This window comes from Oncorhynchus mykiss, chromosome 19 (assembly GCF_057628025.1).
Source record: "Oncorhynchus mykiss isolate SJ-2025 chromosome 19, ASM5762802v1, whole genome shotgun sequence".
NCBI classification, from domain to species: domain Eukaryota; kingdom Metazoa; phylum Chordata; class Actinopteri; order Salmoniformes; family Salmonidae; genus Oncorhynchus; species Oncorhynchus mykiss.
Window position 1 is genome coordinate 9964295 of NC_143040.1, and position 15158 is coordinate 9979452.

The 15158-nt window shown below is 48.8% G+C and overlaps 1 protein-coding gene across 2 annotated transcripts; it reads left to right on the forward strand.

The window, feature by feature from the left end:
- The first annotated feature begins 380 nt into the window (after positions 1-380).
- Positions 381-14685, forward strand: LOC110512008 (protocadherin-18). 2 transcript variants are annotated; one of them, XM_090209538.1, is made up of 4 exons: positions 381-3501; positions 4158-4213; positions 5710-5879; positions 12362-14685. In XM_090209538.1, exons 1-4 carry the CDS (start codon positions 1006-1008, stop codon positions 13135-13137), a joined length of 3498 nt encoding a protein of 1165 aa, XP_090065664.1. In that variant the 5' UTR covers positions 381-1005; the 3' UTR covers positions 13138-14685. The 2 variants fall into 2 exon arrangements, with proteins under 2 accessions (XP_090065664.1, XP_090065663.1); XM_090209537.1 differs by having other exon boundaries at positions 394-3501; positions 4125-4213; positions 12362-13500.
- The last annotated feature ends 473 nt before the right edge of the window (positions 14686-15158 follow it).

Consider the following 15158-nt stretch of genomic DNA (forward strand, 5'->3'; position numbering starts at 1 on the left):
TAATTGGTGAGACTGGTGAAGATAATTCTCCATTTGCTAGTTAGGCCAACGCACATAATTCGAAGCGATATAAATAAGAATGTAGCCTCCACATTTATAGCCTATCCCTGTCTCCAGTCTCTCTGTATCTAACACAATCCTAAACAATACTTTAGGAGGAATACTGTATATCCTACATTATCCCAGCCATGTCTCCAGTCTGTCTGCTGCAATAGACCCAAAACGAGAGACTACTACACTCATAAAGAAACCTGGCGTCTTCTAACGGCGACTACCAAAAAATATAACCGGGCAAACGTGACCAATGAAAGTTCCTCTTGAGTTATTTTACCCTTCCCTATTGTTGAGGCATGCTCTCCTCTCTCTCTCTCTCTTTCTCCTCTTCTCAGGGGTGAAAGTGAAGAAAGAAAGTGGATGAAGAACCCGAGAGGGTGGAGTTTGCCCCGTCTCGATCTCTCCTCCCCTCCCTCTTTCTCCCCCCTCTCTCCTCGCCTCTGTTTTGAGTGGTCACCGGGTTAGCATTTTATTTAGGAAGCATTTTGTCTTGCTGGGGAGAAGAGAAAGGGGCCGCTGTTCCGTTGTAGGGCTGGTTAGATTGAGGCGGGCTATTTTGGGGGAGCCATCAGACGAAGAGAGAGCGAGAGAGAGAGAGCACGGCACCGCACATAGAGAGAAGCACAGATTTAAGCGGTGCTCTATAGGAGTCTACTCTGAGACTCGCGCAACAGATTTGTATGCGTGGAAGGGATAACTCACTCTCAGTTTGGACGTTGTGTTTTCTAGTAGAAATGACTGCGGAACGCAACCTGCTTTTTTAATGCTCAAACGTGTTTAAATGGGAATATCTAGATTTTGGAGAATGCGTTGCGATTAGCCTAATGACTGTCGTCGGGGCGCAGTGGATTCGTTAAGTTCATTAGGCTACAATAACGGAATCAGTACTGGCTGCGCAAAGGAGCTATTTTGGAACTACTTTCAGAATCACCCAAAGGGATTACTTTAAAGATGGAACCTGGAAAAATAATCTGCGTATTTTATATCCGAATATGGATCCTTCTCGCCGTTATGGCACTGGCCACGCAACACGTCAAAGGTAAAACATTAAAATATCAAGTTTACGAGGAACAGAAGGTGGGGACTGTTATTGCACGGCTTAAAGAAGACGTGGCTGATGTTTTGGTCAAACTCCCAAGTTCTGTGTCTTTGCGCTTCCGAGCCATGCAGAGAGGGAGCACGTCTTTCCTATCCGTGCGCGAGCAGGACGGAGAGATCAGCATCCGTTCCAAAATAGACCGAGAGAAGCTCTGCGAGAAGAACCTCAACTGTTCCATTGAATTCGACGTTCTGACTCTTCCAACAGAACACTTGCAGCTCTTCCACGTCGAGGTGCAAGTGTTGGACATTAATGATAACGCGCCCCAGTTCGCCCGCGCCGTAATCCCCATCGAGATCTCCGAGAGCGCGGCAGTTGGTGCGCGCATTCCCCTGGACAGCGCGAGTGACCCCGACGTCGGGGAGAACTCCCTCGATACTTACTCCCTCGAGCCCAACAACTACTTCAAGATTGACATTCAGAGCAGAACGGACGGGGCTAAGTACTCGGAGTTGGTGGTGCTAAGGGAGCTCGACAGGGAGATGCAGCCAGGTTATGAACTTCAGCTGACGGCCTCCGATAAGGGCGTTCCCCCTAAATCCGGTTCTACTCTCCTCAGAATTAGCGTGGCAGATTCAAACGACAACAGTCCTATTTTCGAACAGTCTTCATATGTGATTCATCTATTGGAGAATTCACCTGTTGGATCTCTTCTTATTGACCTGAATGCGACTGATGCAGATGACGGAACCAACGCCAAAATCGTCTACTCCTTTAGCAGTCACGTGTCCCCGAAAATCGTGGAAACGTTCAAGATCAACTCGGATAATGGCCACCTGACGCTCATGAAGCGCGTGGACTTTGAAAGCGCGACATCATATGACATCGATGTCCAAGCCCAGGATATGGGCCCCAACTCCATGCCAGCACACTGCAAGATCTTCATCAAGGTAGTGGACATAAACGACAACAAACCAGACATCAGCATCAATCTGATGTCCCAAGGGGACAGAGGCAAGGAGGACGCGGCCTATATCTCCGAGGCCGCTCCATTGGATTCCTTCGTGGCCTTAGTAAGAGTGGAGGACCTAGATTCTGGTCTGAACGGAGAGGTTGTGTGTAAACTCCATGGCCAGGGGAGTTTTAAACTACAGAAGACGTACGAGAACAACTACATGATCCTCACTAACGTCTCGCTGGATCGGGAGAAGAGGTCAGAGTTCAGCTTGACGGTCATCGCCGAGGACCTCGGCACACCCAGCCTCTCGACCATCAAGCACTTCACCGTGCACGTGCTGGATGAAAACGACAATGCTCCACGCTTCCAGAAGGGACGTTATGAGGTATTCAGATCAGAGAACAATGCCCCTGGGGCCTACCTCACGTCGCTTTTGGCAACCGACCCCGACCTGGATGCCAACAGCCAGGTGAGCTACTTCCTGGTGGAGAACACCGTTCACGGGAGCTCTATCTCCACCTTTGTCACCATAGACCCGTCCAACGGCGCTGTTTACGCCCTCCGCACGTTCGACCGCGAGGACGTCAGCCGGATATCCTTCGTAGTCCAGGCCAAGGACGCCGGGGAACCCTCGTTGCTGAGCAACGCCACCGTCGTCCTGACAATCCTGGATGAAAACGACAACCCGCCGGTCATCGTGGTTCCGCAGCTCTGGAACCTCACGGCCGACGTCCCCGTCTCCAAGTACACCGAGGCCGGTAGCCTGGTTACAGTCGTCAGGGCGACCGACCGAGACACCGGCGTCAACGCAGAACTCACATGTTCGATCACTGCCGGCAACGAGGAAGGCTTCTTCTCTATGGATCCTAGAACGTGCGAGATCAGCGCCAACGTTAGCCTCGATATGTTTCCCCACGAGTTTGCGGAGCTCACCGTCCTGGTCAGTGACCACGGTTCCTTGCAACAGACCACCAAGGCCGTCCTGAAAATCTGCCTCTATGAGAACATGGAGGGCCACGTGCAGGTGCTGGACCAGGGGGAGACGCCGCTCGACGCCTCCCTCATCATCATCATGTCCCTGGGGGCCATCTGCACTATGCTCCTGGTCATCATGGTCATGTTCGCTGCCCGCTGCAACAGAGAAAAGAAAGATAGCAGGAACTCGTACAACTGCAGGGTGGCAGAGACCAACCACCAGCATCACCCGAAGAAACCGTCACGGCAGATCCACAAGGGTGACATCACACTTGTTCCCACGGTGAATGGGACTCTACCAATCAGAGCGCACCACCGCTCACCCTCGGCCACGCCCCCCATGGACCGGGCGCCAATGGGAAGCCGGCAGAGCCACCACAGCCACCAGTCACTGAATAGCCTGGTGACAATATCGTCCAATCATATCCCGGAGAGCTTCGCCCTGGAGTTGGCCCACGCTACGCCACCCGTCGAGGTGAGATACTACAGAACACACAATTCATCTCTCTCTCTCCCACACACACACACACACACACACACACACACACACACACACACACACACACACACACACACACACACACACACACACACATACACACACACACACACACACCACACCACACCACACCACACACACACCTACACTCCCCTCTACCATTCCAGAATAATCCGTCATAAATCCTAGCCTCTTGGTAAACAGTTCCTGAGTGTCAGTAAATCCATAGTGAAATGACTGTCCATTTAAAACTAGTAGAACTGATTCCAGATGTAATCATGGCTCCGGTTTACCTTTGTGTCTTCACCCTCAAGCCATTATGTGATCGTTGTTCTCTCCTATCCATATTGATTTATCCCCGTCACCCACCCACCACCCCATTGTTATTTCTCTCATCCACTTTCTGTCATCCATTTTGGAATCATCATATTTGTCTCCTCACCCTCCTCAGTGTGTCACCACCATCAGAATCACTGTGTGTCATCCATCTTGTTTTGTTCCTCATTGTTGTCGTCTTTTTTCCCTGTCGTCTGTTTCCATCCGTTCTGTTATTCATCCTCCTTTTTTCTGTTGTTCTTATTTGTTTATTTTGGATATAGCAAGTCTCACAGCTTCTGTCCATGCTCCATCAGGGCCAGTACCAGCCTAGACCCTGTTTCCGTGGCAACAAATACTCCAGAAGCTACAGGTAAACAAAGCACCCCCCCCCCCCAAAACATTGTAACGTTTTGCTCTTTTGAGTTGTCAAATTCCCTTGTGTCCACCGTGCTTTTCATTACTAGCATCAATAAAATTAGTAGCATTAGTAGCATCAATAAAATTAGTAGCATTAGTAGCATCAATACAATGAGTAGCATTAGTAGCATCAATACAATTAGAAGCATTAGTAGCATCAATAAAATTAGTAGCATTAGTAGCATCAATACAATTAGTAGCATTAGTAGCATCAATAAAATTAGTAGCATTAGTAGCATCAATACAATGAGTAGCATTAGTAGCATCAATACAATTAGAAGCATTATTAGCATCAATAAAATTAGTAGCATTAGTAGCATCAATAAAATTAGTAGCATTAGTAGCATCAATACAATGAGTAGCATTAGTAGCATCAATAAAATTAGTAGCATTAGTAGCATCAATACAATTAGTAGCATTAGTAGCATCAATAAAATTAGTAGCATTAGTAGCATCAATACAAGTAGTAGCATTAGTAGCATCAATACAATTAGAAGCATTAGTAGCATCAATACAATGAGTAGCATTAGTAGCATCAATACAATTAGTAGCATTAGTAGCATCAATACAATGAGTAGCATTAGTAGCATCAATACAATGAGTAGCATTAGTAGCATCAATACAATGAGTAGCATTAGTAGCATCAATACAATGAGTAGCATTAGTAGCATCAGTACAATGAGTAGCATTAGTAGCATCAATACAATGAGTAGCATTAGTAGCATCAATACAATGAGTAGCATTAGTAGCATCAATACAATGAGTAGCATTAGTAGCATCAATACAATTAGTAGCATTGGTAGCATCAATAAACACATATGTAATGACAGTATGGATCTATATTAGTTTGGCCCTTTTTCTAAGATGGCTCTTTTGTTTATCATGTTTTGAGTTTGAATCATATCAATATCATTCAATCCAAAAGTTTGTGGATCACATGTCTGTTTCAACTGTAGTGTTGTGAAATGTTTGTTTTGTAGTTCTGTCTACCCTTATGGTGAGCATTAATCAGTGGTACAGCAGCTTCTACCACTAAGAAACACCAATTACATACATTTTCATTGACTCAATTGTACTTTCAACTCTCTCTCTCTCTATCTCTCACTCTTTCTTCCTTTCTCCCTTCCTTCCTCTCTATCTCTTTCTCCCATCCCCCCACCTCTCTCTCTCTCTCTCTCTCTCTCTCTCTCTCTCTCTCTCTCTCTTTCTTCCTTTCTCCCTTCCTTCCTCTCTCTCTCTTTCTCCCATCCCCCCCCCCCCCCCTCTCTCTCTCTCTCTCTTTCTTCCTTTCTCCCTTCCTTCCTCTCTCTCTCTTTCTCCCATCCCCCTCTCTCTCTCTCTCTCTCTTTCTTCCTTTCTCCCTTCCTTCCTCTCTCTCTCTTTCTCCCATCCCCCTCTCTCTCTCTCTCTTTCTCCCATCCCCCTCTCTCTCTCTCTCTCTCTCTCTAGGTATGCATTGCAGGACATGGACAAGTTCAGCTTGAAGGACAGTGGTCGTGGGGACAGCGATGCGGGGGACAGCGACTATGATATGGGACGAGAGTCCCCCATCGACCGTCTGCTGGGGGATGGCTTCTCTGAGCTCTACCACCTGGACATACTCCACAGACTACACCCAGGTCAGTTACATAGAGACATGAGACAGCCATCTTGGTAGAGGCAGGATAGACTATAGTGCTTCTCTGAGCTCTACCACCAGGACATACACCACAGACTACACCCAGGTCAGTTACATAGAGACATGAGACAGCCATCTTGGTAGAGGCAGGATAGACTATAGTGCTTCTCTGAGCTCTACCACCAGGACATACACCACAGACTACACCCAGGTCAGTTACATAGAGACATGAGACAGCCATCTTGGTAGAGGCAGGATAGACTATAGTGCCCAGGTCAGTTACATAGAGACATGAGACAGCCATCTTGGTAGAGGCAGGATAGACTATAGTGCCCAGGTCAGTTACATAGAGACGTGAGACAGCCATCTTGGTAGAGGCAGGATAAACCAGCTTTATACTCTTTGTGTAAAAGTCATTGGGTGCAGGGCAGTGATGTCACAGAATATAAAAACCAAGCCAGGTGACATCACCCGCTGCAGTACGACAGTCCCGTTTTCACTAGAGATATAACACGACCCAGTGACGCCCACCGTCACACACATCACACTGGGCTGCTCACACCAGGTTCTCCCCAACACTTTAATAAATCATCTATTCAGTTCAGCACCGTGGACAGCTGCTCACCACGTTTTACAATCTTCCCCGTGCTGGCTTCAACAATACACGTCTCACCTGAACAGTCAAAAGATGATTTTTAACACCACATTGTATGGCCTGGACTCCCAAATAACACCCTATTTTCTTAATAGTGCACTACTTTCCCCATGTAGTGTACTCAAACGCGGTGTGCTATATAGGGAACAGGGTGCGATTTGGGACACATTCACTATTATATAACAGCCCATTCACCCAGTAGCACAACTGTGCTTCAGCTGTATTCTTCCCCACAGCCTTTAATTTCCAGGGGTTTTATCAGGCAGACGCGTTCCTCCATTACCACCCTCCTGATATCTGGCCCTCAGATAGAGTCGTGTCGGTAAACGCCTCCCCGATTTACACTGTGACTCTCTCTGTCTGTCACTGTGTCGGGTGGGTGGGTGGGTGTATATGTGTGTGTGTGTGTTTTTGTGTGTGTGTGTGTGTGTGTTTGTGTGTGTGCGTGTGTGTGTGTTTGTGTGTGTGTGTGTGTGTGTGTGTGTGTGTGTGTGTGTGTGGTGTATACGCGTGTGTCTGTGTTGGCTGTTTGAGTGACAGGCCGGCCCTTTCATGTCTGTGCTGAGGAGAATTCACAGTAATTGCTTTTAAAATGATGTTGTTCTCCCCCCTGAGAGCCACAGTCTCTCCTCTTCTCTCTCTTCTCTCTCTTCTGTCTCTTCTCCTCTGTCTGTTATTCTTCTCTTTATGGAGAGATGAAGGAGGGAGGGAAGAAGGAGAGATGGAGGAGGGAGGGAAGAAGGAGAGATGGAGGAGGGAGGCAATAAGGAGAGATGGAAGAGGGAAGGAAGCAGGAGAGATGGAGGAGGAGAGGAAGAAGGCTAGAGGGAGGGAGGGAGGGAGGGAGGGAGGGAGGGAGGGAGGGAGGGAGAAGGGTGGAGCTAGGGAAGGAGGGGGGGATGGGAGATGGATGGAGTGAGTGAGGGAGGGAGAGGAGAGGAGATGGTGGGAGTGAGGGGGGCGAGGAGTAGGATGAGCTAGGGAAGGAGGGAGGGAGGGGAGATGGAGGGAGTGAGGGAGGGAGAGGAGAGGAGATGGTGGGAGTGAGGGGGGGGCGGGGAGAAGGATGGAGCTAGGGAAGGAGGGAGGGAGGGGAGATGGAGGGAGTGAGGGAGGGAAATGAGATGGCGGGAGGGAGGGAAGGAGCAGAGAAGGATGGAGCTAGGGAAGGAGGGAGGGAGGGGAGATGGAGGGAGTGAGGGAGGGAAAGGAGATGGAGGGAGGGAGGGAAGGAGCAGAGAAGGATGGAGCTAGGGAGGGAGGGAGGGAGGGAGGGAGGGGAGATGGAGGGAGGGAGGGAAGGAGCAGAGAAGGATGGAGCTAGGGAAGGAGGGATTGAAAGAGGGGGATTAACTGTTTTTGAGCCTGATTGAATGGAGTGATTTAATTGGTTTACTTTGTCACTCATCCCAGTAAAAATCGGTTGACCTTTCTGATACCAAAACAACATCTATCTTTCTCACAAAAATGGTTGGTTCAAATGTCTAGAGTTTACAGAGAGTGACATGAGGGAAAGTGTTAGACAGGCAACAGAGGTACAGGGTTAGACAGAGAGGTACAGGACTAGACAGAGAGGTACAGGACTAGACAGAAAGGTACTGCACTAGACCGAGAGGTACAGGACTAGACCGAGAGGTACAGGGTTAGACAGAGAGGTACAGGGTTAGACAGAGAGGTACAAGGTTAGACAGAGAGGTACAGGGTTAGACAGGGAGGTACAGGGTTAGACATAGAGGTACAGGGTTAGACAGAGAGGTACAGGGTTAGACAGAGAGGTACAGGGTTAGACAGAGAGGTACAGGACTAGACAGAGAGGTACAGGGTTAGACAGAGAGGTACAAGGTTAGACAGAGAGGTACTGCACTAGACCGAGAGGTACAGGGTTTGACAGGGAGGTACAGGGTTAGACATAGAGGTACAGGGTTAGACAGAGAGGTACAGGGTTAGACAGAGAGGTACAGGGTTAGACAGAGAGGTACAAGGTTAGACAGTGAGGTACAGGGTTAGACAGAGAGGTACAGGGTTAGACAGAGAGGTACAGGACTAGACAGAGAGGTACAGGACTAGACCGAGAGGTACAGGGTTAGACAGAGAGGTACAGGGTTAGACAGCGAGGTACAAGGTTAGACAGAGAGGTACAGGGTTAGACAGAGAGGTACAGGGTTAGACAGAGAGGTACAGGACTAGACAGAGAGGTACAGGGTTAGACAGAGAGGTACAGGGTTAGACAGAGAGGTACAGGGTTAGACAGAGAGCTACAGGGTTAGACAGAGAGATACAGGGTTAGACAGAGAGGTACAGGGTTAGACAGAGAGGTACAGGGTTAGACAGAGAGGTATAGGGTTAGACAGAGAGGTAAAGGGTTAGACAGAGAGGTACAGGGTTAGACAGTGAGGTACAGGGTTAGACAGAGAGGTTCAGGGTTAGACAGAGAGGTACAGGGTTAGACAGAGAGGTACAGGGTTAGACAGAGAGGTACAGGACTAGACAGAGAGGTACAGGGTTAGACAGAGAAGTACAGGACTAGACAGAGAGGTACTGCACTAGACCGAGAGGTACAGGGTTAGACAGAGAGGAACAGGACTAGACAGAGAGGTACAGGACTAGACAGAGAGGTACAGGGTTAGACAGAGAGGTACAGGGTTAGACAGAGAGGTACAGGACTAGACAGAGAGGTACAGGGTTAGACAGAGAGGTACAAGGTTAGACAGAGAGGTACTGCACTAGACTGAGAGGTACAGGGTTTGACAGGGAGGTACAGGGTTAGACATAGAGGTACAGGGTTAGACAGAGAGGTACAGGGTTAGACAGAGAGGTACAGGGTTAGACAGAGAGGTACAAGGTTAGACAGTGAGGTACAGGGTTAGACAGAGAGGTACAGGGTTAGACAGAGAGGTACAGGACTAGACAGAGAGGTACAGGACTAGACCGAGAGGTACAGGGTTAGACAGAGAGGTACAGGGTTAGACAGCGAGGTACAAGGTTAGACAGAGAGGTACAGGGTTAAACAGAAAGGTACAGGACTAGACAGAGAGGTACAGGACTAGACAGAGAGGTACAGGGTTAGACAGAGAGGTACAGGGTTAGACAGAGAGGTACAGGGTTAGACAGAGAGCTACAGGGTTAGACAGAGAGATACAGGGTTAGACAGAGAGGTACAGGGTTAGACAGAGAGGTACAGGGTTAGACAGAGAGGTACAGGGTTAGACAGAGAGGTACAGGGTTAGACAGAGAGGTACAGGGTTAGACAGTGAGGTACAGGGTTAGACAGAGAGTTACAGGGTTAGACAGAGAGGTACAGGGTTAGACAGAGAGGTACAGGGTTAGACAGAGAGGTACAGGGTTAGACAGAGAGGTACAGGACTAGACAGAGAGGTACAGGGTTAGACCGAGAGGTACAGAGTTAAACAGTGTGGTACAGGGTTAGACAGAGAGGTACAGGACTAGACCGAGAGGTACAGGGTTAGACAATGAGGTACAGGACTAGACCGAGAGGTCCAGGGTTAGACAGAGAGGGACATGACTAGACCGAGAGGTACAGGGTTAGACAGAGAGGTACAGGACTAGACCGAGAGGTACAGGGTTAGACATAGAGGTACAGGGTTAGACAGAGAGGTACAGGAATAGACAGAGAGGTACAGGAATAGACAGAGAGGTACAGGACTAGACAGAGAGGTACAGGACTAGACAGAGAGGTACAGGACTAGACAGAGAGGTACAGGAATAGACTGAGAGGTACTGCACTAGACCGAGAGGTACAGGACTAGACAGAGAGATACAGGAATAGACAGACAGGTACAGGAATAGACAGAGAGGTACAGGACTAGACAGAGAGGTACAGGACTAGACAGAGAGGTACAGGACTAGACAGAGAGGTACAGGACTAGACAGAGAGGTACAGGAATAGACAGAGAGGTACAGCACTAGACCGAGAGGTACAGGACTAGACAGAGAGGTACAGGGTTAGACAGGTAACAGAGTGATTAGACAGGCATCAGTTTAACAACTATCCATTTGTATCAGTGCTCCTGGTCTCCTCTCTCCCGTAGCTTTTGGACTGTGTCCTCTCTCCCGTAGCTATGGGACTTTGTCCTCTCTCCCGTAGCTATGGGACTGTGTCCTCTCTCCCATTGCTATGGGACTGTGTCCTCTCTCCCATAGCTTTGGGACTGTGTCCTCTCTTCCATAGCTATGGGACTGTGTCCTCTCTTCCATAGCTATGGGACTGTGTCCTCTCTCCCGTAGCTATGGGACTGTGTCCTCTCTCCCATAGCTATGGGACTGTGTCCTCTCTCCCATAGCTTTGGGACTCTGTCCTCTCTTCCATAGCTATGGGACTGTGTCCTCTCTCCCGTAGCTATGGGACTGTGTCCTCTCTCCCATAGCTATGGGACTGTGTCCTCTCTCCCATAGCTTTGGGACTGTGTCCTCTCACCCATAGCTATGGGACTGTGTCCTCTCTTCCATAGCTATGGGACTGTGTCCTCTCTCCCGTAGCTATGGGACTGTGTCCTCTCTTCCATAGCTATGGGACTGTGTCCTCTCTCCCATAGCTATGGGACTGTGTCCTCTCTTCCATAGCTATGGGACTGTGTCCTCTCTTCCATAGCTATGGGACTGTGTCCTCTCTCCCGTAGCTATGGGACTGTGTCCTCTCTCCCATAGCTATGGGACTGTGTCCTCTCTCCCATAGCTATGGGACTGTGTCCTCTCTCCCGTAGCTATGGGACTGTGTCCTCAATGTCAAACCAGATAAAACATTGAGACTGTATTTTCCAGCTAGCAGTGTATGTACTGAGTAGTGTTGACAGACAACAGTTCTGTAGGCTACTGCATATCAATGCCAATCATACACCTTGACACTGTGTCCCCTCTCTGCTCTCTCCTCTTCTGAGCCACGAGACCCTTTAATCAATGTCAAACCAAACATGTTATTTGTCACCAATCTCTGTGTCTCTCATGTCTCCCTTCTCATTCTTCTCTCTCCCTAGCTAGGAACCTGCGTACCAAACACAACGTTAACCCTCTCCCTCCACTCCCTTCTCTCTCCCTAGCTAGGAACCTGTGTACCAAACACAACATTAACCCTCTCCCTCCACTCCCTTCTCTCTCCCTAGCTAGGAACCTGTGTACCAAACACAACGTTAACCCTCTTCCTCCACTCCCTTCTCTCTCCCTAGCTAGGAACCTGTGTACCAAACACAACGTTAACCCTCTCCCTCCACTCCTTTCTCTCTCCCTAGCTATGAACCTGGGTACCAAACACAACGTTAACCCTCTCCCTCCACTCCTTTCTCTCTCCCTAGCTAGGAACCTGTGTACCAAACACAACATTAACCCTCTTCCTTCTCTCTCCCTAGCTATGAACATGTGTACCAAACACAACGTTAACCCTCTCCCTCCACTCCTTTCTCTCTCCCTAGCTATGAACCTGGGTACCAAACACAATGTTAACCCTCTCCCTCCACTCCTTTCTCTCTCCCTAGCTAGGAACCTGTGTACCAAACACAACATTAACCCTCTTCCTTCTCTCTCCCTAGCTATGAACATGTGTACCAAACACAACGTTAACCCTCTCCCTCCACTCCTTTCTCTCTCCCTAGCTATGAACCTGGGTACCAAACACAATGTTAACCCTCTCCCTCCACTCCTTTCTCTCTCCCTAGCTAGGAACCTGTGTACCAAACACAACATTAACCCTCTTCCTTCTCTCTCCCTAGCTATGAACATGTGTACCAAACACAACATTAACCCTCTCCCTTCTCTCTCCCTAGCTATGAACCTGTGTACCAAACACAACATTAACCCTCTCCCTTCTCTCTCCCTAGCTATGCGCCTATGCACTGAGGAGTGTCGTGTGTTGGGCCATTCTGACCAGTGCTGGATGCCTCCCCTGGCCCTCTCCCTGTCCTCCCCGGCCTCCTCTTCCTCTGACTACCGTAGCAACATGTTTATCCCAGGGGAGGAGTCCTCTAACCAGCCCCCCCACCTCCTCGATGACGACCAGGCTTCCATCGACTCCTCGGAGCGCAGGAAGAGCTTCTCCACCTTCGGGAAGGAGCCCGGGAGTTCTGAGGAGGAAGGGGTCAGTGAAGGGGGTTCCTTGCTTTCGGAGATGAACGGAATCTTCCGGCGCCTGCTCCCTCCGTCACTGGATTCGTACGCCGAGTGCAGCGAAAACAACGTTGCCGCCGCGGCAACGGAACGAGGAAGTGGAAAGGGTGGCCACGCCAAGGTGCTGTTAACGGGCGGCAACAACACCAAAGGCCCCGCCTCCTACCCGGCGGGCGTGGCGGCGTGGGCGGCTAACACCCACTATCTGAACCCCGGAGGCGGAGCTGTCGGCCAAAGCCCATCAAGTCACAACACCAACAACCTCACCAACTTGGCCGCCTCGTCCACCACCTCTTCCTCCTCCAACCAGCCACCACACCTAAGATGGCTGCCTGCCATGGAGGAGATCCCAGAAAACTATGAGGAGGATGAGCTGGAGATGCTAGGGATGGGGAGGAAGCAACGCAGTGACAGACACGATGACATGATGGACGCTAGTGAGTTGGTCACCGAGATTAATAAACTACTACAGGACGCCAGGCAGACCTAGAGAGAGACGGAGAGAGAGAGAGAGATGGAGAGAGAGAGATGGAGAGAGAGAGACGGGGAGAGAGAGAGAGATGGAGAGAAAAAGAGAGACAGAGAGAGAGACGGAGAGAGAGAGAGAGAGAGCGAGAGATGGAGAGAGCGAGAGACGGAGAGAGAGAGAGAGACGGAGAGAGAGAGAGAGAGAGAGAGAGAGAGAGAGAGAGAGAGAGAGAGAGAGAGAGAGAGAGAGAGACAGACAGACAGAGAGAGAGAGAGAGAGAGAGACTGAGAGAGAGAGAGAGAGAGAGAGAGAGAGAGAGAGAGAGAGAGACGGAGAGAGAGAGAGAGAGAGAGACAGAGAGAGAGAGAGACAGAGAGAGAGAGACGGAGAGAGTGAGAGACGGAGAGAGAGAGAGACAGAGAGAGAGAGAGAGAGAGAGAGACAGAGAGAGAGAGAGAGAGACAGAGAGAGAGAGACGGAGAGAGTGAGAGACAGAGAGAGAGAGAGACAGAGAGAGAGAGAGAGAGACAGAGAGAGAGAGACGGAGAGAGTGAGAGACGGAGAGAGAGAGAGACGGAGAGAGAGAGAGAGAGAGAGAGAGAGAGAGACAGAGAGAGAGAGAGACAGAGAGAGAGAGAGAGACGGAGAGAGAGACAGAGAGAGAGAGAGAGAGAGACAGAGTGCCCAATGAGAGGCCAAGGACCATTAAACAGGAAGATGAACTGATCCTATAGCACTGATGTTTTTTCTGGGATCTTAAGACATTTTAAACGTTGGTGAGACGTTTCAACGTTGTTTGTGACGTTGTGGTTGGGCCACAGATCAACAAGGCTTGAACCAACGCCCAGAGACACATTTCTAAACTCCTTCATGTTTATAACAATGTGAAAGAACTATGAGAGAACTATGAACAGCGTTTGCATTTATAACGTACAGCCCACGTTACTGTGAAAAGAGATGCCCTCAAAATGTTTTGCCATATGTCTCCTTGTCATGTGAACGTCAATAACTGTGGTGTACAAACCCCCCTTTGTATTTTAAAAATACACACTTTTATACTCTCTCTTTCTATCTATATTTATATGTATGTTTGTACAGAAGAAAAACAAATGAAAAACAAATATTTTTTTATATGTTCCACTGCATCGATCATATATTATCAATCCATGTCGTTTTTTCTACTCCGACATTATTTGTATTTTTGTGTAAATGCTAAATATTTAATTATTGGTTATTGAAAGTGTGTGTGTCAATCACAAGTCTCCGTGGTGTAAGGTCGGCAGAGTGTGTCCCACGTCCAATATGGCATCCTCTTCCCTAGAAGCCTAGAGTCCTAGACACTATCTAGAGAATGTGGTTCCGTTTGGGATGCAGCCTGTGTGTCTGTGTGGTACCTGTCAGTGTATCAGTTTGGGATGTAGCCTGTGTGTGGTACCTGTCAGTGTATCAGTTTGGGATGTAGCCTGTGTGTCTGTGTGGTACCTGTCAGTGTATCACTTTTCATTGTGACCAACGGATTGGACATAATAAAGCTGAAGTCAATGAAGTGTCAAAGTCCCCATTACATAACAATGTCAGGTGGGCCCCTTTTTTAATCAACTGACACCCACTAATTATCTAGTCAAAGAAAAATGTATTTCTCTCTCTCTCTCTCTCTCTCTCTCTCTCTCTCTCTCTCTCTCTCTCTCTCTCTCTCTCTCTCTCTGTCTCTGTCTCTCTCTGTCTCTGTCTCTCTCTATCTCTCTCTCTCTCTGTCTGTCTGTCTGTCTGTCTCTCTCTCTCTCTCTCTCTCTCTCTCTCTCTCTCTGTCTCTCTCTGTCTCTCTCTCTCTCTCTCTCTCTTTCCTTCTCTCTCTCTCTCTCTCTCTCTGTCTCTCTCTCTCTCTCTCTCTCTCTGTCTCTCTCTCTCTCTCTCTCTCTCTCTCTCTCTCTCTCTCCGACTCCTTATACACAAGTGAATGAATTTCAAATCAACAATTGTATCCAAATGTGATTGAAGAAAGAGCTTCATGTGGAAATCAACACCGACTTCTCAGTCATTCT